The sequence below is a fragment of the Condylostylus longicornis genome, unplaced genomic scaffold (assembly GCF_029603195.1).
Source record: "Condylostylus longicornis isolate FDR11 unplaced genomic scaffold, ASM2960319v2 ptg000220l, whole genome shotgun sequence".
Lineage (NCBI taxonomy): Eukaryota > Metazoa > Arthropoda > Insecta > Diptera > Dolichopodidae > Condylostylus > Condylostylus longicornis.
In genome coordinates, this window is record NW_026578187.1 from 62,395 (window position 1) to 86,136 (window position 23,742).

Here is a 23,742-nt window from a genome sequence, read left to right on the forward strand (position 1 = left end):
TTGCAAAGGGATGGATGGATATCCGTAACATGCAACAATAAGGGAGTGGATAAACAGTGTCTGCAGGAAGATAAAGCCTTGGGACGGTTGCAACGTCGTGGTACTGGATGGCGACGACATTCCCAAACAGCATGTCTGCGTCACCTACGTGACAAAGGACGAGACAACCGTCAGTCTCTCCAGGGACAATTTTCTAAGTAGGATAGGGAAGCAAAATCGCAGCCTCAAAATGAGTTCCTGGAGGGTGCTGAGGATGGTAAGGAAAAGGACGGGGGTTGCTCCATCACCTTTTCCGTGGATGATTCCGGATTGGAAGATCTACAGAAAGCGAAGTTCCGACTTTTCCTGAATTTCTTCCGTGTTACCGTTCGGGTTAAAGGAAGAAAATCCTCTCAAGGTGCTGGCGACAGAGCGGGACAAAATAAAAAACCAACGCCCACCGCGACAACGACGAGCACTTTAGGCCAACCAAAAGAGCCAAAACTCATTGGAAAGTCTGAAGTCGCTCCGAAAACGACAGAAACGGAAGGACCATCGACCAGCGCGCCGGATACAAGCTTCCCGGGTGAACCAAAAGAGCCCAAGCCCATTGGAAAGCCCGGTACTGCTTCGGTATTTACATAGTGAAGCTATTGTATGATAATACATTTGGCGGCAGCCCTAGGGCTTGCATTTTGTTTAGTAAAAGGCTAACGTATTTTCTCATTCCAGATTACTGTTCTAAGGATCAGGTAGCTGCGTTGGTAAAGGTGAAGTCTTCCGGGGGTTGGACAGAGTTCATTGTGTGCTCATCCTACTTCCCGGGAGACTGTAACGAACAACTGAAAGATCTAGTGGACTTTTGTGGAAGGAGGAACTTCCAACTAATAATAGGAAATGATGCCAATGCCCACCACAACGTCTGGGGAAGCAGTAATATAAACAAAAGAGGTGAGTGCCTACTTGAATTTATATATAGCAATAAATTAATGGTTATGAATGAGGGCAATAGGCCGATATTCGGAAATGCAATTAGGGAAGAGGTCCTTGACATCACCCTTTGCACTGAGTTTATCGGCAGTAGGGTTAGGGGATGGCATGATTAGGTTTGATATCATGGTCTCCGGGGGCCTGGCAGAAGAAATGTATCGGGTACCCCAATCCACAGATTAGAGCCAATTCGAAACACTCCTCATGAATGGGATTGGATCCATTCCTGCTTCTGTCAGAACGGTGATGGTTATCCAGCTGGCCAGCGAGGCTCTGACCGCGGCTATTACTAGTGCCTACCATGAGAGCTGCCGCGCTAAGCTGAGGCGGAGCAATAGGAAGTGGCCGTGGTGGAATGAAGAGCTTTCAAGGCTTAGACTAAAGACCAGAAAGCTATTCAATAAGGCCTAGGCGTCGGGTTCGTGAGAAGATTATAAAAACTCACTCACGAAATACAATAAAGAAATTAGAAAAGCGAACAGAATTTCGTGGAGAGCGTTCTGCAAAGGCATTGATGAACTCTACAGCAGTGGGTGTCTTCGCAGGATGCTTTCCAAAAAGCATCCTGCTAGCGGGTTGGGCCTTATGAAACGGCCTGATGACTCCATGACTGAGAACGGAAAGCGTTGGAGCTTATGGCGTCAACGCACTCTCCTGACTCGGAGGTTCTTCGGAATCACTCAAATGTGGTCATTGAACCAAGGGCATCCTGAGATGACTGGCAACGATCCCGTCTGGTCTTCGCGATGGGCAGGATTAGATGAGCTGTTTTCTCTTACAGGCATGGAGGGATGTAACCCCACGAGGCCAAGGTCTTTCCGTCCAATTAGCCTTACTTCCTTTCTATTGAAAGCAATGGAAAAAGTGATTGATAGATTTGTACGGGATGATGCACTGGAAAGCAATCCTTTGCATGAATCTCAGTACGCTTATCAGTCGGGAAGGTCTACTGCACTCGCTCTGCAGAGTCTGGTGGGGGTCCCTGAAAACTCACTGGAAGTGTGGGAGGTGGCAGCTGGTTGCTTCCTTGATACAGAGAGAGCTCTTGGCAACACCCCATATCATGCCATCTGCAAGTCGTTGCACAAACGAAGGATTGATACGACGACTAGCAGATGGTTTAATCGGATGCTACAGGATAGGATTATTAAGTCCACCATAGCTGAAGATATACTCTTCATCTCCGCTGCAAAAGGGTGCCCGCAGGGAGGGGTTCTTTCGCCCGCCCCCCTGTGGTCCATTGTAGTGGATGATCTAATCGCTGCTCTTAGTAGCTCCGGGGCACGTGTCTGGGGATACGCTGACGATGTGGCCTTCGCCGTATGGGGAAAATTTGAGAGCACTATTTCTTATCTTCTACAGCAAAATTTACGTGTTGTGGAGAGATGGTGCGAAGGCGTTGGGTTAAATATAAATCCAAACAAGAGCACTTTGGTCGTCTTCACCAGACGCAGAAGCAGGGATAGATTAACGAACCCAATTCTGTTTGGCGACGTATTAGTTACTCTAGGGAGGTGAAGTATCGGGGGGTAACTTTGGATGATCGTCTCTCTTGGAATACCCATATAGATAGAGTTATCGAGAGGGCTACGGCGGCCTTATGGACGTGTAGGAGCTTCATCTGGGGGACCAGGGGAATCAGTCCCAGTATAGCACTGTGGCTATATACGGCCATTGCTAGGCCCATCGTAATCTATGCATCGATTGTATGGTGCCGTAAAGCTCAGCAGGCGGATGTGCGGGCCAAGCTGGAAAAGCTACAGAGGCTGGTCTGCCTGGGAGTGACCGGAGCAATGCGGGCGGCTCCTACCACTGCATTGGAAGTGATGATCGGGTTGCCGCCATTGCATCTCCATATATTGAGGGAAGCTTGGCTAGTGACCGTCTTTGGCCAGGACGGGGAGCTAAAGTCGGACCATAGAACTCACAGAGACTTGCTTGAGAGCGACCCGATTCTAAGAATAACCATATCGGATACCTGTCTGCCGCGGTACAATTTCGACCACAAGTACAGGGTTCTGTTTCCCGATCGATGGACGTGGGATCGGGGTGGTCCGGTACTTGAGTCGGGTTCGCGCGTGTGGTATGCGGACGGGTCCAAAACGGAGTCGGGTGTAGGTTCGGGTCTATACGGTGTCCGCCCGGACACGCGTGTATATGCAACCCTTGACCCGTATTGCACGGTGTTCCAGGCCGAAATACATGCAATAAAGATCTGTCTGAGAATCAATTTACAAAGGGGGTATAGAAACCGCATCATCTATGTGTTCTCAGACAGCAGGGCTGCATTGCTGGCGCTTCGTTCAGCTCAGGTTACATCCAAGCTGGTCTGGGGCTGCCTTGCTTCACTTATGGAATTGGCATCGGAGAACAGAGTCACGATCATTTGGGTTCCGGGCCATAGTGGCCATGCGGGCAACAAAATTGCCGATGGGCTGGCGCGAAGAGGATCTGGGGCTGACTTTGTGCAGCCGCTGCCTTTTTGCGGTCTGCCTTCTTCCGCCGCGGGGGCCAGGCTTGCCTGCCTGCTCGCGGCGGAATGCGGCCGTCACTGGCGGGACGCAAAAGGGTGCCGTCATGCGAAGGTGTTCCTTTCGACGTGCTTCAGCGGATTCACCGCAAAGTTGCTGGGGATGAGCAGGAGCCGGTTTCGCACTATTGCGAATTTCTTTACGGGGCACTGTAGATTTTTTCCCCCCTGTGTAGATTTTGTGGGGGTGGCGATGAGACCGCCGTGCACATTCTCTACGACTGTCCGGCACTGGCTGTTCGGCGCGCCAATTGTTTTGGATATGGGTCCCTAAGTGTTCGGGAACTGTTGTCCAACTCCCTTAGAGATTTTATAGGCGGGAGCGTGGGGAGGCTACAATAAGTCATGAATGGCTTTATTAAATTGATCTTATATATTTAAAAAAAGTCTTACAAATATTTTCATTTCCACTCTTACAAAACTGAACGTTTAAAAAATATTTCAAATAGTTACACTCATAACGTATTTTATAAAAACTTTCTAAGACCAGCTGATGGGAATATGCTACCTTATTATTCTTATTAAGTGCTATGCTCTTTAGTAAGTTTTTTTTTGTAATACTTGTGCCGTTTATTTTTTTATTGATAGTTTTAGCACACTACAAATCTGTAAAAGTAAGATATTCAAATGTGTAAAAAGACTTTGAGATTTTATGTAGAAGTCGAACTTTTAAAAACATGTCTGCATTATCGAAAATCACTATAGTTCTAAAATTTTGGTAAAGTGTTTATTCACACTGGAAATTTAATGTCTTAATATTTGAATTTGCAATTAATTTACATATCTTTAAAAAATTTGCATTCAATTGATATAGCTGCAAGCAACAAATTTTTACGAAAAATAAATTTTTGTTTCCAATTGATTTATTTCATGTAATATTTAACATATTCATAAGTATAAAAACTTTAACAACAATAATATGCTCAGTCAGAATAAATAACTATTTTCTTAAATGAGTTAATGAAACTAAATTGAAAAATTTATTGTGCTTCATTTTTTCTATTTTTTCTATTCTTTTCCCAAAGATTAACGTAGTTCAAAGGATAACAGAGGACAGCAGAAATTGTTATTAATATTCCAGCAAACCAAAATGACGCATTATAACTTCCAGTATAATCATAGAAGAACCCTAGAAAAATATTTAAAAAGGTTGTAACATAATTTTATTATATGTAACCATAGATAAGTGGTCGTTAAGGTAAACTTGTATATTTCTAGTCTTAAGTATTATACCTGCTATTGGTGAACCTATAGCGGCAGCTAATCCTTGAAATAGCATTAAAAATCCAAAGGCATTTGTTAGTTTTTCCAGTCCCATTAGCTCTACAGCAATTATGGATCTCAAAGCAGAGAAACATGCAATACAAATACCAAACATAACGGCATAAGAAAACTGAACGCCTGAAGTGATAGAATAACAACTTAAACAAGTTGCAACTCCGCCAGCAGTTATAGCAACATTATTTAGATGCAATGCACTAATTTTGAAAGAACTCATCATACCGCATACAATCCTAGAAACGGTATTTGTTATACCAATGACGGATATAATGAAATTGGCAGTATTTTCATCCATACCATTTTTTATAGCACGACGTTCGATAAAAATAAAGGGTATAAAAAAACCCATCATAGTTAGGAATCCACTTGTGCATAAAAGCATAAACGACGGTGATTTTAGTAGCTCGACATCTAACATGGTTGACAATGTGCGCATAAAAGCTTCAGGAAAAATTTTACAACCAGGCTCTTCCCGTTCTCTTAAATCCTTTGTGGTGGGAAGTCTTGTTACTGACATATGGTATGCCAGGGATGTCTGCGACGTGTATTGAGGAATTCTTACTAAAGATCCAGTAAAAAAAACATCATCTCTGTACATTGGTCGAATATCACAATGGCTCCCTAATTTGTTGTTTCTTGAGCCGAATTCTCCCGGCCTTCTAGACGTGGAAACGGTATGACGCCTGCCTGACAGATTTTGCATTTCTTTTACAGTTTTTTCTGTCACCAATAAATTATGGCTTTCAGTTTCCTCTTTCTCTTCTTCTCTCTCGCCAAGAGTCGCAAGTTCTTTTGTTAAGTTAAAATTTGGTTTTTGCACATCATTTGTATTTTGCAAAACATTACTTTTTTTTAAAATTTTCAATTCTGTTCCTTTTTGAGAAAAATTTGTAAAATTTTTTTCTAAGTGAGCTGCTCTGAAAACTTCGAAAGCTGTTGGATGATGTGAGTTACTGGCTTGTCCCATATATGTACTATATGCGCTATTTGGAACAGAAAAAGCAAGTCTGCCTTCGGGTAAAGGTTTAATTAAATGACTTTTTGAAGAAACTCCTTTGTTTAAACTTAATTTTTCATTTATTTCTTCCTCTTTATTTGAAATTTCAAAGTGAATTGGTGGAATCGGCCGATACGCCATAGCATAAATGGCGCACGATAATATTATGGCGCCTTGAATTACTAATGTGTTCCTCCAACCAGACTGTTGAATCAAAAATTTGGTTAAAGGAGCAAATATAAATGTTCCGACTCCTGATCCACATAAAGCGATTCCAGTAGCTAAAGCACGCCATTTTTCAAAATAGTAACCAATTGTAATAACTGACGGTATATAAATTAAGCAAAATCCAATTCCACCAATTATGCCATATGTCAAAAACAAAAATTCAACGCTGTTTGCAAAATATGATAAACAGAACGCTGATGATGCAATTATAGCTCCAGCTATTGTTACTGGGCGGAATCCAAATCTGTTACATAATGCACTTACAAAGGGTCCTGCAATTAAATAGAATCCGCTTAAAAGAGAGCTCACCAGAGCGACATAGCCTTGGGAGGCTCCAAAATCATTCACTATGTACATTTGAATAGCGCCAGAACTAAACACGATCCCATCTACCACGATGTTACATAAAAAGGATGATATCATAACAATCCACGCCCATCCAGCATCTGGCGGAATAGTAACAACTGCTTCATCTTTTTTATATTCTTTAGTTTCATCTTGTTTGCTATAACATTCAGCATTTTTTACATGAAATTCGGACGAATTAAATATTTTATTGTTATTCATCGGGCTGGAAAAAATACCAAAATGAAAAACGTAAGTTAAACTTATAATATTATGTAAAAAATAAGTGAAAAAATAATTTAAATATGTTTAACTGACAAATATGTCAGTTAAACATATTTAAATTAGCTATTGTAAAAAAAGTTTAAACGTAAGCTCAAAGAAAATCCGGTGTTCCCCATTGTCATAACCTTTACTACCTTTATTTTAAATCGTCTCCTACTTTTATTAGAAACGATTTTAAAATTTGATTCTAAAAGGGCTTAAATGAAGAAATAACTGCAAAAACTATGTAGACGGTTTACATCTACATACATCATGTGACAACATAATTTTTATTATATGCCATGTCCAGAAAAAGTATTCATATTGTCGCGATAATACTATAAATAATGAAGTAGATAAATAGATCAAAAAATTACGTTATTATTATTACCTGGTAAATTACAAATAAAGGTTACTATTATTATCTAATAAATTATATCAATTATTTGTTAGGCTCTCACGCTGCTTGACACTTCAAACTGATTTGAAAATTTGAGCAAAGAAGTGTTAGAAGAGAACTTCAAGTTCCTTTATAGCCCAAAATAATATTAGTATGTGTTACAAAAGCTGATTTGAGTAGGAAAAGTTTAAAACAAGCATACAGAATAAATTAAAACCAAAAAATAAAGTAAGGTAAAATTCAACAAAATCAATATACAGTAAAAACAATAAACAAAGTGTATACAACACAAAATTATCTTATATAGTTAGGAAATCATAAAATACTAGCATTTAGTATCAATAATCGTCAAAATTAGTGTAGTTAGCACACAAGTCAAGTAGGTGAAGACATCAAACATAAAAAAAAAGAAAGGGCATAGACTATCTGGGCCATAAAGCATCTCCAACATCTGCAGTACATACTGCTTTCTATGCGGACGCTCTATCAACTGAGCAACAACAGACGCATAAATGCATTGCCGGCAAATTGTTCTTCACATTGCGTTATATTGTAATTTACATAATTAATGACTTTATATCTAACAAGTCCCAATACTCAATTTTTTTTACGAAATATTTATTTCGTTGCTAGTTTTTTCTTTAAATGCCACTGATCGTGTCATATTTTTTATTATTTTTTTCTTTTTTTTTTAAGTAAAAAAGAGTTTAATATTTTAAAAAATTTCAGGATATTATACACATTTTTTAAAAAGCTTCCCATTTAATCCTTTTGCACGAAAAAGAAAGAAAGGTAGGAGGAAAGAAACAATGAAAAAAATTTCAAATTCAAATTTCAGTATGGTTTCAAATATTAATGAGGAAGGATGTATAATTTTTTATGCACATTTTGTATTTCCCAATAAGGTAAGTTGAGTAGTGTCGGATAACAAAAATGTTATTAAAAGTAATATAGGTTGACACATTTCAACAATTTTAATTATCTCATTTCGGTTATTTATACGTTACTTATAAAATTGTTTCAAATAATTTCAGTTAGTTTTTAAGTTATTAAAAATAAATATGTATGTACCTACTTCCAATAAATTTTTTTTCAAATAATTATTTCAAAACTATTTCAAACATGTTATATTGAGTGCTTCAAAAATTTTGCTGTGCTCTTTTTTCATATTTTATTAGCAGGTAAACAAGAGCAATCTATTTATAAAATGTCCCTGCATGTGTATGTATGACCTATCTTAATTCTAAACGGAAAGAATTTTAAAATACCTGAACAAAAATTTTAAAATACCTGTTATTTTACAGTCGGAATTTTCGAGTCATTTGGGAAAATTCCATTTATTTCAAAAATAGAAAAATATTCAAATCCGGTCATAAAAATATATGATTGTTTTTTCCAAACATTTTAAATATTTTTTTTTCTCAGGTAATTGATATAAATGATAGTAAGTTTTTAATATTTTTTCAAATAAAAATAGAGGTAAAATTTTGAATTTTATATAAAATTTGTATTTAACAAATAATATTTGATTGTATTTAAGATACTATTTTCTAATTCCCTCTTCAAATTTTTTCTTTAGTATGTATTTATATTAATATTTAAGAATTATCTTTCATTAATTATATTTTCAACTTGACACCACAGTTACTCCCCATATCTTGAGTTAACTTACCCTATGAGAAAAAAATGCTGTTCACTTAAAAATAATGAAATGCTTTCAGTAACATATAAAACGTTGAAGGCGAAGGATGTGCTTGTTGTTTTTCCGTTTTTTTTTTAATTTTAAAATAATTATCAATGAAAATATTAATATATTTTTTTGATTTTTCAAATATATTTTCTAAATTTTACCTGCTTTATAATAAGTGTGAATTTATTTTAATATTTCTTCTCAAAAAATAGCCACTTCGATTTAAAAAACCCCATATAAAATAAGGTCGTGCTTTCAAGTTTCTCTCTGAGCATTGGTACTTGTTAGATATAAAGACATTAACATAATTATTAAGTATTGTTTACATGAGATGCTACATGCAATCTTCTATTTGAAATCATAGACTCCTATAATGTACAAGACATGTTAGTATTTTTGTATTTGTGTCTATTGATTATTGTAGAAAAAATGAGACTTTAGTCCATATATAAATTTCGTACGGGAATTGTGTCGCTGTGCGGTAAAATAATTTGTTTGTTGTTTAAAATTTTTAGTAAAGTTGCGTCGAAGGAGGCAGAAGCTATAGCCTACGAGGAAAGGAAAACGAACGTGCTATACCTTATATTTCCAAAGAATGAAGTCATCAGGGATAAATGGATACAAGCATTAGAAAAAGGAATTGAACACCAACGAATTATTCAGCGATATGCATTCAACATTTTCGGTCGGAAGATGTACAACATAACTTGATGATACAAAATAAAAAAACTCCGTATGATTTGTTGAGATCAAAATTGCTTAACGTCGCAATACCTTCTGTTTTCCCCGGACGTCCGCATCCAAAAGAAATGGGCTTGCAGAAAACCACCAGATGAACAAAGGAAGGAAATCTTAATAAGAAAAGAAATGGAAAACCAAAAAGTCCTTGTAAACGATATGATATGTACTTTTAACGATATTAAATTTGATTTAAAAAAAAATTAATGCATAACGATACAAATATTTTGAAACTTAATTTGTCATAAGATTTTAATGATCTTTTTCAACATTTTTTTGCATATTCTAGATTTAGCTTTGGAAATAATTCTTGACGAATACAATTATGTTAATGAACTTATTTTTTTAATAGATCAAATTAAATTACTTACAATTAAGAACTAGTCGTGTGTTTTTGTATTGCAAGCCTTGCAAGTATTATTCCTGTAGTTTTGAAATTGTGTTCCATTCTGTGGCTGAGATATTTTAAGTTTACTTTATATTTTCAAAAACACACCCGTAATATACATACATATAGATATACTTTTTCCTAATAAATAATAAGATAAAACTTAAAATAAGAAAAGTTCTAAAAATAATTACCAATGAACTTTTCCCTTCAACAAGTGAAAATTCTGCTTTTAAATACAGTCTATGTATACCTATCACACTATTCAAATTATTTTCATTCATATACAAAATTATTTCTAGGATTGCATACATTTAGGATGAACGATTTATACAGTCTTTGAAATAAAGCAAAAATTAATATAAAGTGGGGTTAACATAATTCTCGATTTTAGGGGTTAATTGTTTGACTTAAGGAAAATAATTATATTTTTTAATGTCATGGAATTTACCGTTAGCTTTTTGTGTTTATAAAAATTTGAAAAAGCTTGCGGTTTCGGAAATATAAGGTGTCAAAAATTCAAATTTTAAAAATATCAAGAGGCGATAACTTGAGAGAGGGTGGAGATGGAAAAAAATTTTCTTCCAAACAAATGAACCATTTGTTAATGTCTAAAAGCCCCTAAAATTTTAAGCTTCTACAGGCTGAGGTCTAGAAGAAAAACGAAATCAAAAATTTGGAAAAAAAAGACTAGATAACGGTAAATGTCAACGGCCATTTTGTTTTTCTAAAGTTTAACTATAGTATACCGCGCTAGGGAAAGCAAGTCGCTGCCTTTAAAAAAGGCCATTTTTAAGATAGGTAAAAATTTTATTCTAAGGAAATATGTTTCTAGTAAAGATCTATGTACGTATTATATTTCAGTTTTCTATCTTCAAGTGTGTAGAAGTTTTGTAGACAGACACACGGACAGACGGACGGACAGAGTGAAACTAAAACGCACTTTTTTCAAACATTTTTTGGAAAAGTGCTAAAAATACATAATTAAACAAATAATTAGTTCCTTTAAGATCTCTTACGTATACAGTCATTTATCGCACTCTAAGCGATAAATGACTGTATACGCATAAAATAATTCGACACTAAAATGCATGTACGTATGTATTTGGAGTTTATAATAGATGCGAATAAGACGCGTGACTCTAGAACGAGTTAACTCCAATACTAACGTGTATAGGTAAATGCGTATAGCATACGATTTCTATGCCTTCTAGAAGTACCCGTACTTTTTGTCACCTGAAAAGTAGCTATATATATGTAATGTAAAATATGATGGTTTTTGATGAGTTATACGAAATATGAATAAAATATAGAATTATAAAGGAAAATTCTAGGTACTGCGTAGCCTTGTGCCTGATTATTTTTTTTATTTTGTTTAAATTTTCTGTTTTATTTTTTTATATATACATATGTATAACAGATAAATGTTATTATAAAAGTTTAAAGAAAATTAAAAAAAAAAATGGAAAAATTTTAAGTACATAAATATGTATGTATGTAGAGTTTTTTTAGAGCTTGTATGAATTGAATAATATTCAAAACTGTGGTTTGCTATTTAAAAATAAATTTTAAACGCATAATTATTAAATCATGGGGGTTAACATACAAAAATTAATTTTTCAAATATAGAAAAGGTTTATGAACATATTAAAGTATGTACATATGAATGTATTAGAATTGAACATTTTGAAATTTTCTGTTGGAACAATTAGAAATAAAATTATAAGTATAAACATACATAATTATGAATGGATACCTGTTTTTTTAAAACTGTGGGTGAACATATCGATTAAATTTTTCAAATAAAGAAAAGTTTTAGCAAAAACAAAATAATAATTTTATTCAAATATGTGTATGTACATATGAATGGATTAGAATTTAGCATTTTACAGTTTTTCGCTCGAACAATAAAAATTAAATTTTAGGTATATACATACGTACATAAATTGTGCACGTATATTTTTTTAAAGCTTGCTAACGAAACATAATATTCAAAACAATAACAAATGAAGCATTAATATTCAGTTGCCACAAAACAATTTCTAAAACCTGACATTTATTTAAGTTTATTTCGATTGTTCGAACTTAAAATATGTGAGATCATTATATTTTCGATCATTATACTTTTAACGATATTAAATTTGATTTAAAAAAAAAAATTAATGCATAACGATACAAATATTTTGAAACTTAATTTGTCATAAGATTTTAATGATCTTTTACAACATTTTTTGCATATTCTAGATTTAGCTTTGAAAATAATTCTTGACGAATACAATTATGTTAATGAACTTATTTTTTTAATAGATCAAATTAAATTACTTACAATTAAGAACTAGTCGTGTGTTTTTGTTTTGCAAGCCTTGCAAGTATTATTCCTGTAGTTTTGAAATTGTGTTCCATTCTGTGGCTGAGATATTTTAAGTTTACTTTATTTTTTCAAAAACACACCCGTAATATACATACATATAGATATGCTTTTTCCTAATAAATAATAAGATAAAACTTAAAATAAGAAAAGTTCTAAAAACTAACTTTTCCCTTCAACAAGTGAAAATTCTGCTTTTAAATACAGTCTATGTATACCTATCACACTATTCAAATTATTTTCATTCATATACAAAAGTATTTCTAGGATTGCATGCATTTAGGATGAACGATTTATACAGTCTTTGAAATAAAGCAAAAATTAATATAAAGTGGGGTTAACATAATTCTCGATTTTAAGGATTAATTGTGTGACTTAAGGAAAATAATTATATTTTTTAATGTCATGGAATTTACCGTTAGCTTTTTGTGTTTATAGAAATTTGAAAAAGCTTGCGGTTTCGGAAATATAAGGTGTCAAAAATTCAAATTTTAAAAATATCAAGAGGCGATAACTTGAGAGAGGGTGGAGATGGAAAAAAATTTTCTTCCAAACAAATGAACCATTTGTTAATGTCTAAAAGTCCCTAAAATTTTAAGCTTCTACAGGCTGAGGTCTAGAAGAAAAACGAATTCAAAAATTTGGAAAAAAAAGACTAGATAACGGTAAATGTCAACGGCCATTTTGTTTTTCTAAAGTTTAACTATAGTATACCGCGCTAGGGAAAGCAAGTCGCTGCCTTTAAAAAAGGCCATTTTTAAGATAGGTAAAAATTTTATTCTAAGGAAATATGTTTCTAGTAAAGATCTATGTACGTATTATATTTCAGTTTTCTATCTTCAAGTGTGTAGAAGTTTTGTAGACAGACACACGGACAGACGGACGGACAGAGTGAAACTAAAAAGCACTTTTTTCAAACATTTTTGGGAAAGGGCTAAAAATACATAATTAAACAAATAATTAGTTCCTTTAAGATCTCTTACCTTTTGAGTAATTTATTTTAGAACCTCGATTTGAGTTATAAAATCGTAAAATACCTTTTACAATAAGCACTTTAAGCGATAAGTGACTGTATACGCATAAAATAATTCGACAAATAAAATGCATGTACGTATGTATTTGGAGTTTATAATAGATGCGAATAAGACGCGTGATTCTAGAATGAGTTAACTCCAATACTAACGTGTATAGGTAAATGCGTATAGCATACGATTTCTATGCAAAATGTCCCAAGTTCGAATAATGAAAAATGCGATTTGCCAGATGAACTTTTTTTTATTGATAATTTTATTTTTTTTAATTAAATAAAAAAGCTTCACCCTTACAAATCAATACCAGCGAGTTTGCGTTCAAAATATTTTTTGAAAATACCCCTTTTGTAAAAATTTTAATTCAATAAAATAAAATTTTCTTATAAAATTTTGCCCTAAAAATATATTGTCAAGAAGTTTAATATACACTTATGTTTTGCTTACTAATACATTTTGCATGAGATCACGAAAAGAACACATAACTAAATGCCTACATACATACTTATTACAAAACAAGGTAGATTTTATTAAAACTTTACAATTTTCTTAAGAAGTTATATCACTTTTTGTTATAACATTTTACAATTTTCTTAAGTTATCACTTTTTGTTATAACACACAAAATTTATATATTTATAAATTCCAAATATGAATTTATATACAATATTTATACCACCAAAAGTAAATAAAAAGTTACCCCTACAGGATGTAGTACCATTTTGAAAAAACGATTACAAAGCATCTTGGGAGGGGGTGAAAAAGGAGGGCGGGTGGAATTAATGCTTTTCTGGGACCGTGGAAGCAAAACCCTATCTAATGCCTTTTGTCCCATGTCTCTAGCCCTTCTAGAAGTACCCGTACTTTTTACCACCTGAGAAGTAGCTATATATATATAATGTAAAATATGATGGTTTTTGAAGAGTTATACAAAATATGAATAAAATATAGAATTATTAAGGGAAATTCAAAGTGCTGCGTAGCCTAGTGGTTAGCATGGTAGTCTGATAGCTAGAAGGTTATTGGATCAATGCTTGCCTGGATGTTGTCGTATTTTTATTTTTTTGGATTATTTTAAAATTTTTTTTTTTATTTTGTTTAAATTTTGTGTTTTATTTTTTTTTAATATATAACATATAAATGTTATTATAAAAGTTTAAAGAAAATTTCCAAAAAAATATTCTTATAATAGTTTGGAAAAATTCGCAAAAATTTTAAGTACATAAATATGCAGGGACGGATTTTTCATATATGCAAAGTATGCATTTGCAGTGACAGAAAAGCAGGGGATTCAATTTACAGCGAAATTAACTTTATAAAATGTACCTACATACAAACATAATATTTTATTCCTAATAATATAAAAAATTTGAGTAAAGTATTGATCTTCATATATTTTTCTTTCATATACAATGAAATGTTCGTAGAATGAAAATTATTGATACATTTTCTTACTCTACACTACTCTTATTTTTTGTACGAATACACAAAATATTTTTTTCAATGTATGAATCATCAGAATTGCAATTATTAATTTTTCCTTTTACGTACATACTAGAATAAATTCGTATATTATGCCTATAAACAGAAAATATACAGCTGTACACATTCAATCCAACATATACATGTTGACAACAACAGTGAAATCGTCTCATTCTATGTATATTATAATATACATAGAAGCAAGATACGCAAAAAATAAAAATATTCAAAAATATACATGCACACATAATTTATATTGTTTAATATGAATAAGATCAACACTCATGCGTACACATATTATTATCTCATAAAGCAAGATTTTTATTTTGCTGAGATTGCTCCCTATCAACACTCGCTCGTACACATGTAATTATATCACAAAGCAAAATTTTTATTATGCTTAGTGATCTCCCTGGCTACACTCGTTCGCACACATTATATTTAAATTGTTTCATAAATGCAAAATTTTATTAATGCTTAGTTGTCGCCCACTCACCAAACAAACAAACACATTATTATAATGTATTACTTTTTCTGTATACTATTGCATTAGTAAACAACAAGAACAAAACAAAAAAAACAAAAATTAAGAATGAGAATAGAAAGAAATTATAACGAGAAAAAAAATAGAGTTGACCTTGTCAACTCTGTGATACCCGTACGAATTTGTTATCCTATGTGCGAATAACTAATGTGCCATAACTAACTATGGGGCAGACTATGACTTTAAGTTGCCGTATTACCATATTAATTTATGCAAAATTTCAGTACTATATGATATTCAAAATACTGGTTGTGACAAACTACTATTGATGTTGTATGGCAGCTACCAGAAAGAGCCAAGAAATTTTAGCGAATTTTATCAAGCACATCGGCCCTACTAATATATTAACTTGTGTGAAATCTCAATATCACAGCTTGTATAGTTTCTGAGATATAGTCAAATAACTTTTGAAGTTGTATGGCAGGTACCAGAAGAAGCCAAGTAATTTCAACGACTTTTACGAGACACATCGGCCCTACTCATATATTCACTTGTGTGAAATATCAATATCACAGCTTTTATAGTTTCTGAGATATAGCCAAATAACTTTTGAAGTTGTATGGCAAGTACCAGAAGGAGCCAAGTAATTTCAACGACTTTTATGTAACACATTGGCCCTACTAATATATTTGTTTGTGTGAAATTTCAATACCATAGCTTGAATAGTTTCTGAAATATAGCCAAATAATTTTGGAAGTTGTATGGTAGGTACCAGAAGAAGCCAAGTAATTTCAACGACTTTTATGTGACACATTGGCCCTACTAATATATTTGTTTGTGTGAAATTTCAATACCATAACTTTTATAGTTTATGAGATATAGTCAAATAAATTTTAAAGTTGTATGGCAGCTACCCGAACCGGTACATCGATCATATCCAATTTAAATAGGGTTCTGGCACTTACTACAATAAATCATTTGTGAAAATTTGGTGAACTTAGCTCAATTAGTTTTTGAGTTATCGTTCGGACGGACGGACGGACGGACGGTCGGACGGACGGACGGACGGACGGACAGACAAAGATAAATCAACTCAGAATTTGACGCTGATCAAAAACATACACTTGAGTCTATATCTAACACCGTTATTTCTTAGCGTTACAAACGGTAAGGCAAATTTAGTATACCCTTCGAACATACGTTCGTACGGGTATAAAAAGAGAATGAGAGCAATATTCTTAAATAATGGAATGCATAGCTTGATATTGAGATTGTGTATACCAATATTTTCTTTTTGTTTAACAACAAAAAATTTTGAATGAATTTCAAAATTACATGATCGTTATCAATTTCTACTACTATGTTTTGCTTTCGTTTTTGAGTTAAAACTGTTATCAATCTCAGAATTAAATATTAATTGGTAATATCTACTACTTATATTGAATTGAAAAAATGTTGTTTAATAATCAAGCGAATGTTAAGAATTTTTATGTATTCGTAAATTTAAAATTACGAATAAAAATAAAAATAATTTTTTACTTTTTTTCATATTCAAATAAGCTTTGAAAAAATTCATTTGATATAATTTTCATAGAACCTTTTACAATAAGTTTCACTTACGTCAAAAAGTAAATTTTTTGGTTGTTAAAATCAAAAAATCAAGTTTAAATGATTGATATAAATCTGATCATAACTTCATAAAAAAACATACAGTGAAATAAATTACCTTGTTTTTGAATTTATAAAACAAAAAATTTAAAGTTAAGTTCCAGACTTTAATTCTATAATTCAGCATAATAAGGTTACAAGAAAGTGCTTTATGATGCACAATGTGCAATGCCTATTAAATTTTGTTCACAGTACTAAAATAGGTGAAACGGTTGAAGGGGGGGGGGGGGGGGCGCACTTTTTAGGAACCGCTTAGGGCGACGAATACATCAGTACCGCGCCTGTAAATATGTATGTATGTATATTTTTTTTTAAAGCTTCCTGAGTAATTTTTTTAAGCTTTCTATATGAATTTAATAATATTCAAAACTGTAAAATATATAGAAATAAATTTTAAACGCATAATTATTATATCATGGGGTTAAACATACAAAAATTAATATCTCAAATAAAGAAAAGGTATAGTCAAAAACAATATAATAATTTTATTCAAATATATGTATGTATGTATATATGAATGTTTTAGAATTGAAGATTTTAAAATTTTTCGTTCCAACATATGAACGTATATACATATAAATGTATTAGAATCGAAAATTTTGAAATTTTGCTGTTGGAACAATTAGAAATAAAATTATAAATGCAAACAGACATAATTATGAATGGATACCTGTTTTTTTAAAACTGTGGGTGAACATATAGGATTGAATTTTCCAAATAAAGAAAAGGTTTAGTCAAAAACAAAATAACAATTTATGTATGTAAAAATATATGTATATATGTATATATGAATAAATGTATGTATGTACATTTGAATGGATTGGAATTTAGCATTTTACAGGTTTTCGCTCGAACAATAAAAATAAAATTTTAGGTAGATACATACGTACATAAATTGTGTATGTATATTTTTTTAAAGCTTGCTGACGAAACAAAATATTCAAAACAATAACAAATGAAGCATTAATGTTCAGTTGCCACAAAACATCTGATGTCTTTTATAAAATCTGACATTTATTTAAGTTTATTTCGATTTTTCGAACTTAAAATATATGTGAGAGCATTGTATTTTCGAATATTATTTCTCGTTCTCGGTTTGTGTTTCTAATAATAAAAAGTATTATTTCATTTGTTGGTTTGCGTTTCTAGTAATATGAAGTATAAAAGAAAAAGGTGCTTTTGTTATACAAAAATTTTTTCAGAAAATCTTAAAATAGAGCTATTTCGGGGCTAAAATGTTTTAATGGCAGATTTTTCGGGGACCCTAGAGGCAAAACTCTATCTAATGCCCTTTGCCCCATGTCTCTAGCCCTTCTAGAAGTACCCGTACTTTTTACCACCTGAGAAGTAGCTATATAAATATATAATGTAAAATATGATGGCTTTTGATGAGTTATACGAAATATGAATAAAATATAGAATTATTAAGGGAAATTCAAGGTACTGCGTAGCCTAGTGGGTAGCGTGGTAGTCTGATAGCCAGAAGGTTATTGGATCAATGCTTGCTTGGATGTTGTCGTATTTTTCTTTTTTAGATTATTTTAAAAATTTTTTTTTTTATTTTGTTTAAATTTTGTGTTTTATTTTTTTTAGTATATAACATATAAATGTTATTATAAAAGTTTAAAGAAAATTTCCAAAAAAATATTCTTATAATAGTTTGGAAAAATTCGCAAAAATTTTAAGTACATAAATATGTATGTATGTATATTTTTTTAAAGCTTTTTGAGTAATTTTTTTAAGCTTTCTATATGAATTTAATAATATTCAAAACTGTAGAATATATAGAAATAAATTTTAAACGCATAATTATTATATCATGGGGGTAAACCTACAAAAATTATTTTCTCAAATAAAGAAAAGGTTTAGTCAAAAACAAAATAATAATTTTATTCAAATATGTATGTATGTATATATGAATATATGTATGTATGTATATACAGGCGCGCCCCTCATGTATTCGTCGCCCTAAGCGGTTCTTAAAAAGTGCGCCCCCCCCCCCCCCCCCCTTCAACCGTTTCACCTATTTTATTACTGTGAACAAAATTTAATAGGCATTGCACATTGTGCATCATAAAGCACTTTCTTGTAACCTTATTAAGCTGAATTATAGAATTAAAGTCTGGAACTAAACTTTCAATTTTTTGTTTTATAAATTCAAAAACAAGGTAATTTATTTAACTGTATGTTTTTTTATGAAGTTATGATCAAATTTATATCAATCATTTAAACTTGATTTTTTGATTTTAACAACCAAAAAATTTACTTTTTGACGTAAGTGAAACTTATTGTAAAAGGTTCTATGAAAACTAAATGCTGTTTGCTTAAATGAACTAAATGAATTTAAACAAAATGTGATAATATCGGGTGACTTTAATATTAATTGGTTGCTTAATAACTTTACTAAAAATAAAATAGCAGAAATCTTATGTGACAGTAGTTTTTATCAAATTGTAAATCAGTATACTAGAATTTCTGAAACCTCTAGATCTCTTATTGATTATGTTTTAGTTAATGATAAGTACAATATTAGTGCTATAGTTGAGGAAGATCTAAAAATCAGTGATCATGAAACTATATTGATTGAAGTTAATATTAAAGTCAACACAAGACCTGAACCATTAGAGATTAAGTATTTGAATTATAACAAAAATAGATTTAGAAGTAAAATAAATTGTAGTGAATTAATGACAATGTACTTTCTTGATTGCAATTCAAAAGCTCAAATATTTCATAATAATTTAATAAATATTGTTGATCAATTTGTTGTTAAAAAAAAAGTTTATAATAATAATAATTGTGAGTGGTATTCTGAAGACTTACGTATGTTAAAAAATGAAAAGATAAGGCAATATAGAATAGCTAATATTACAAACAGTGTAATTGAGTGGAATAAATATAAAAAACTACGAAACAATTACAAAAATATGATAAATAATGCTAAATTTAAATTAATTTATAACAAAATTGATAAAGAAATTGATCAAAAATCTATGTGGAAGTCTATAAAGCAATTAGTATTGAAGAAATCTAAAAGAGAAATAAAAGAAGTAATTTTTGATAATAAAACTTTTAAAAATGATACTGAAATTTGCAATAATTTTAATAAATACTTTATTAATAGTGTTAATGATGTCAATAAATCTATACCAATAAGACAGTACATAAACTTAATTGAAAATAGAAATTTACGTTTTGAATTTAAGCAATGTACATTAAATGATTTAAAGTCGGTATTAAGGACAATTAATAATAAGAATGATATGAACTTTTGTAATGTGCAAATGATTAATGACAATATTGATCTGATTGGTAATAATCTTCTGCAAATTATAAATGAATCCTTACGATCTGGTATCTTTCCGGAATGTTTGAAGGAGTCAATTATAGTTCCAGTTGAAAAGGTAAAGAACACAATCCAATGTAAAGAATTCCGTCCTATTAATATCCGGTTCTGGCTAAAATATTAGAAAAGGTTGTATGCGTCCAATTGGAACAATTTTTTGAAACAAATGGTTTAATATCGTTGAATCAATCCGGATTTCGCAAAAATCACAGTTGTGAATCATTATTAAATTTGGTATTGACTAACTGGAAAATTGCTGTTGATGATAATAAGGTGGTTGGGGCAGTTTTTCTTGATCTACAGCGCGCATTTGAAACAGTAGATCGTAATATATTAATGCAGAAATTAAGTAACTATGGTATTTGCGACATTGAATTGTGCTGGTTTGGTTCATATTTGGCAAATCGCACTCAAAGAACAAGAGTTGGTAATTCACTATCTGATTCAATTGATGTGCCACTTGGTGTACCTCAAGGTACAATATTAGGTGTATTATTATTTTTAATTTATATTAATGATATGGAGAAGGTAATCAGGTTAAGTAGTTTAGCTTTGTTTGCAGATGATGCTTTAGTTTATACTGTAGGTAACTCAGTGGAGGAATGTGTGTCAAAAATTAATGGTGACTTAAAAGCATTAAACGATTGGCTGATATGTAATAAATTAAAATTAAATGTGATTAAAACGAAGAGTATGATAATTAATAATAATTCTAATGTTGAAATTAAAATTGATAATGTAACAATTGACAATGTTAGTGAAATTAAATATTTAGGTGTAGTTATAGACAACAAGCTAAATTTTAAGTCACATTTGGATTACTTATGTAAAAAGATAGCGAAAAAATAAGGATTTTTTTCAAAAATTCGAAAAAATTTGTCATTAATGAGTGCAATAAAGCTATTTAATATTATGATAAGGCCACACTTCGAATACTGCTCTTCAATTCTTTTCACTATGAATTCTGAAATGATGAGCAGATTGCAAAGATTACAAAATAAGGGTATGAGAAGTATTCTTAAATTCAATAGATATTCTTCTAAAACTTTTATGCTGAGCACTTTGAAGTGGTTGAGTGTAACTCAAAGAATTAAAATGAATGTGTTATTGATTGTGTTTAAAATAAAAAATAAAATGATACCTCAATACTTAACCAATAGATTAATATATGTTAAAAATAGTCATAATTATTTTTTAAGAAACATTATGGATTTTAGATTAAATTTATTTAAAAAAAGCAAAACTCAGAATATGATTATGTATAATGGATTAAAATTATTCAACGAATTACCTTTAAGCTTAAAAAGTGAAAAAAATTTTAGAATATTTAAAAAAACTTTAAAAGAATATATTATAGAAACATTTGTGTGATAACTTGAATTTAACTTAAATTTTTTTTTTAGGTTATAAGATTTTTTGTTTTATATATAGAAACAAATTAATATTTGTAATTGAATTTTTTTAATTATATGTATATTGTTATAAATAGTAAAAATTACTAAATAAATAAATAAATAAATAAAAAAACTATTTCAAATGAACTTTTTCAAAGCTTATTTGAATATGAAAAAAAAGTAAAAATTTGTTTACTTATATACTTAAATGATTGTACATAGAAATTAATAAATTATTCGTAATTTTAAATTTACGAATAAAATTTGGCTTTTTATTTCACAAATCGCCTGAGAAATGAAGCAGCGTATAAAAAAAGTTACGACTTGCATTCAAAAATTTAAGGAAAATCAAAGTTTCGTTCTAAAATTTGTGACTTAAAAAATAAGCTTTTTATTAAACATTTTTTCAATTCAATATAAGTAGTAGATATTAACAATTAATATTTAATTCTGTGATTGATAACAGTTTTTTCAAAAACGAAAGCAAAACATAGTACATAATAGAAATTAATAACGATCATGTAATTTTAAAATTCATTCAAAATTTTTTGTTGTTAAACAAAAAGAAAATATTGGTATACACAATCTCAATATCAAGCTATGCATTCCATTATTTAAGAATATTGCTCTCATTCTCTTTTTCTAATTTCTTTCTATTCTCATTCTTAATTTTTGTTTTTTTTTTTTTTGTTCTTGTTGTTTACTAATGCAATAGTATACATAAAAAGTAATACATTATAATAATGTGTTTGTTTGTTTGGTGAGTGGGCGACAACTAAGCAAAAATAAAATTTTGCATGTATGAAACAATTTAAATATAATGTGTGCGAACCAGTGTAGCCAGGGAGATCACTGAGCATAATAAAAATTTTGCTTTGTGATATAATTATATGTGTACGAGCGAGTGTTGATAGGGAGCAATCTCAGCAAAATAAAAATTTTGCTTTATGAGATAATTATATGTGTACGCATGAATGTTCATTATGAATCTTATACATATTAGGCAATATAAATTATGTGTACATGTGTATTTTTGAATATTTTTATTTTTTGCGTACATTGCTTCTATTTATGTATGTATGTATATTATATGAGACGATTTCACTTATATAATTATATGAATGATTGAATGTATACAGCTGTGTGAAGTAATATTCTGTGTTTATAGGCATATACAAATTCATTCTATAATGTATATAAAAATAATAATATTAATAATTGTAATCTGATGATTCATATCATTCAAAAAAATATGTTCTGCATTCGTATAAAAAATAAGAATGAAAGAGTAGTGTAGAGTAAAGAAATGTATGAATAATTTTAATTCTATGAACATTTTTTGTTATATGGTGCAAATAGAAAATATGTGTAGGAACAAAATATTATGTTTGCATGTAGGTAGATTTTATTAAGTTAATTTCGCTATAAATTGATAAATAAAAAAAATTTGGAATCCTTTTTTTGGGTGAAATTTTTTTTTTTTAATTTTAGGGGTTTTTTAAGTTTTCAATGGCGCCCCTATTTTTTATCGCCCATTGCAAATGCATACTTTGCATGTATGATAAATCCGGGTCTGTGTATATATGAATGTTTTAGAATTGAAGATTTTAATATTTTTCGTTCCAACATATGAACGTATGTCCATATGAATGTATTAGAATGGAAAATTTTGAAATTTTGCTGTTGGGACAATTAGAAATAAAATTATTAATACAAACATACATAATTATGAATGGGTACCTGTTTTTTTAAAACTGTGAGTGAACATATAGGAGTGAATTTTCCAAATAAAGAAAAGGTTTATTCAAAAACAAAATAATAATTTTATTCAAATATGTATGTATGTATGTATATATGAATATGTATGCATAATTAGAAATAAAATTATTAATACAAACATACGTAATTATGGATGTATACCTATTTTTTTAAAACTGCGGGTGAACATATAGAAATAAATTTCTCAAATAAAGAAAAGGTTTAGGTTAAAATAAAATAATAATTGTACTCAAATATATATATGTACATATGAATGTAATTTTTCAAATAAAGAAAAGGTTTAGGCAAAAGCAAAATAATAATTTTATTCAAATATATGTATGTACATATGAATGTATTAAAATTTAGCATTTTACAGTTTTTC

At 30.8% G+C, this 23,742-nt stretch overlaps 1 protein-coding gene across 2 annotated transcripts in view; it reads right to left on the reverse strand.

Moving 5' to 3' along the window:
• Nucleotides 1-4,350: 4,350 nt before the first annotated feature.
• Nucleotides 4,351-23,742, reverse strand: part of LOC129616474 (uncharacterized) — a 73,406-nt gene continuing 54,014 nt past the window's right edge. For both annotated transcript variants that reach the window (XM_055532121.1, XM_055532123.1), the window contains exons 2-3: nt 4,733-6,576; nt 4,351-4,628 (exon numbers count right to left, since the gene is read on the reverse strand). In XM_055532121.1, coding sequence (XP_055388096.1) covers nt 4,480-4,628; nt 4,733-6,572 — 1,989 coding nt within the window. In that variant the 5' untranslated portion in view covers nt 6,573-6,576 and the 3' untranslated portion in view covers nt 4,351-4,479. The remainder of the gene's footprint in view (nt 4,629-4,732; nt 6,577-23,742) is intronic.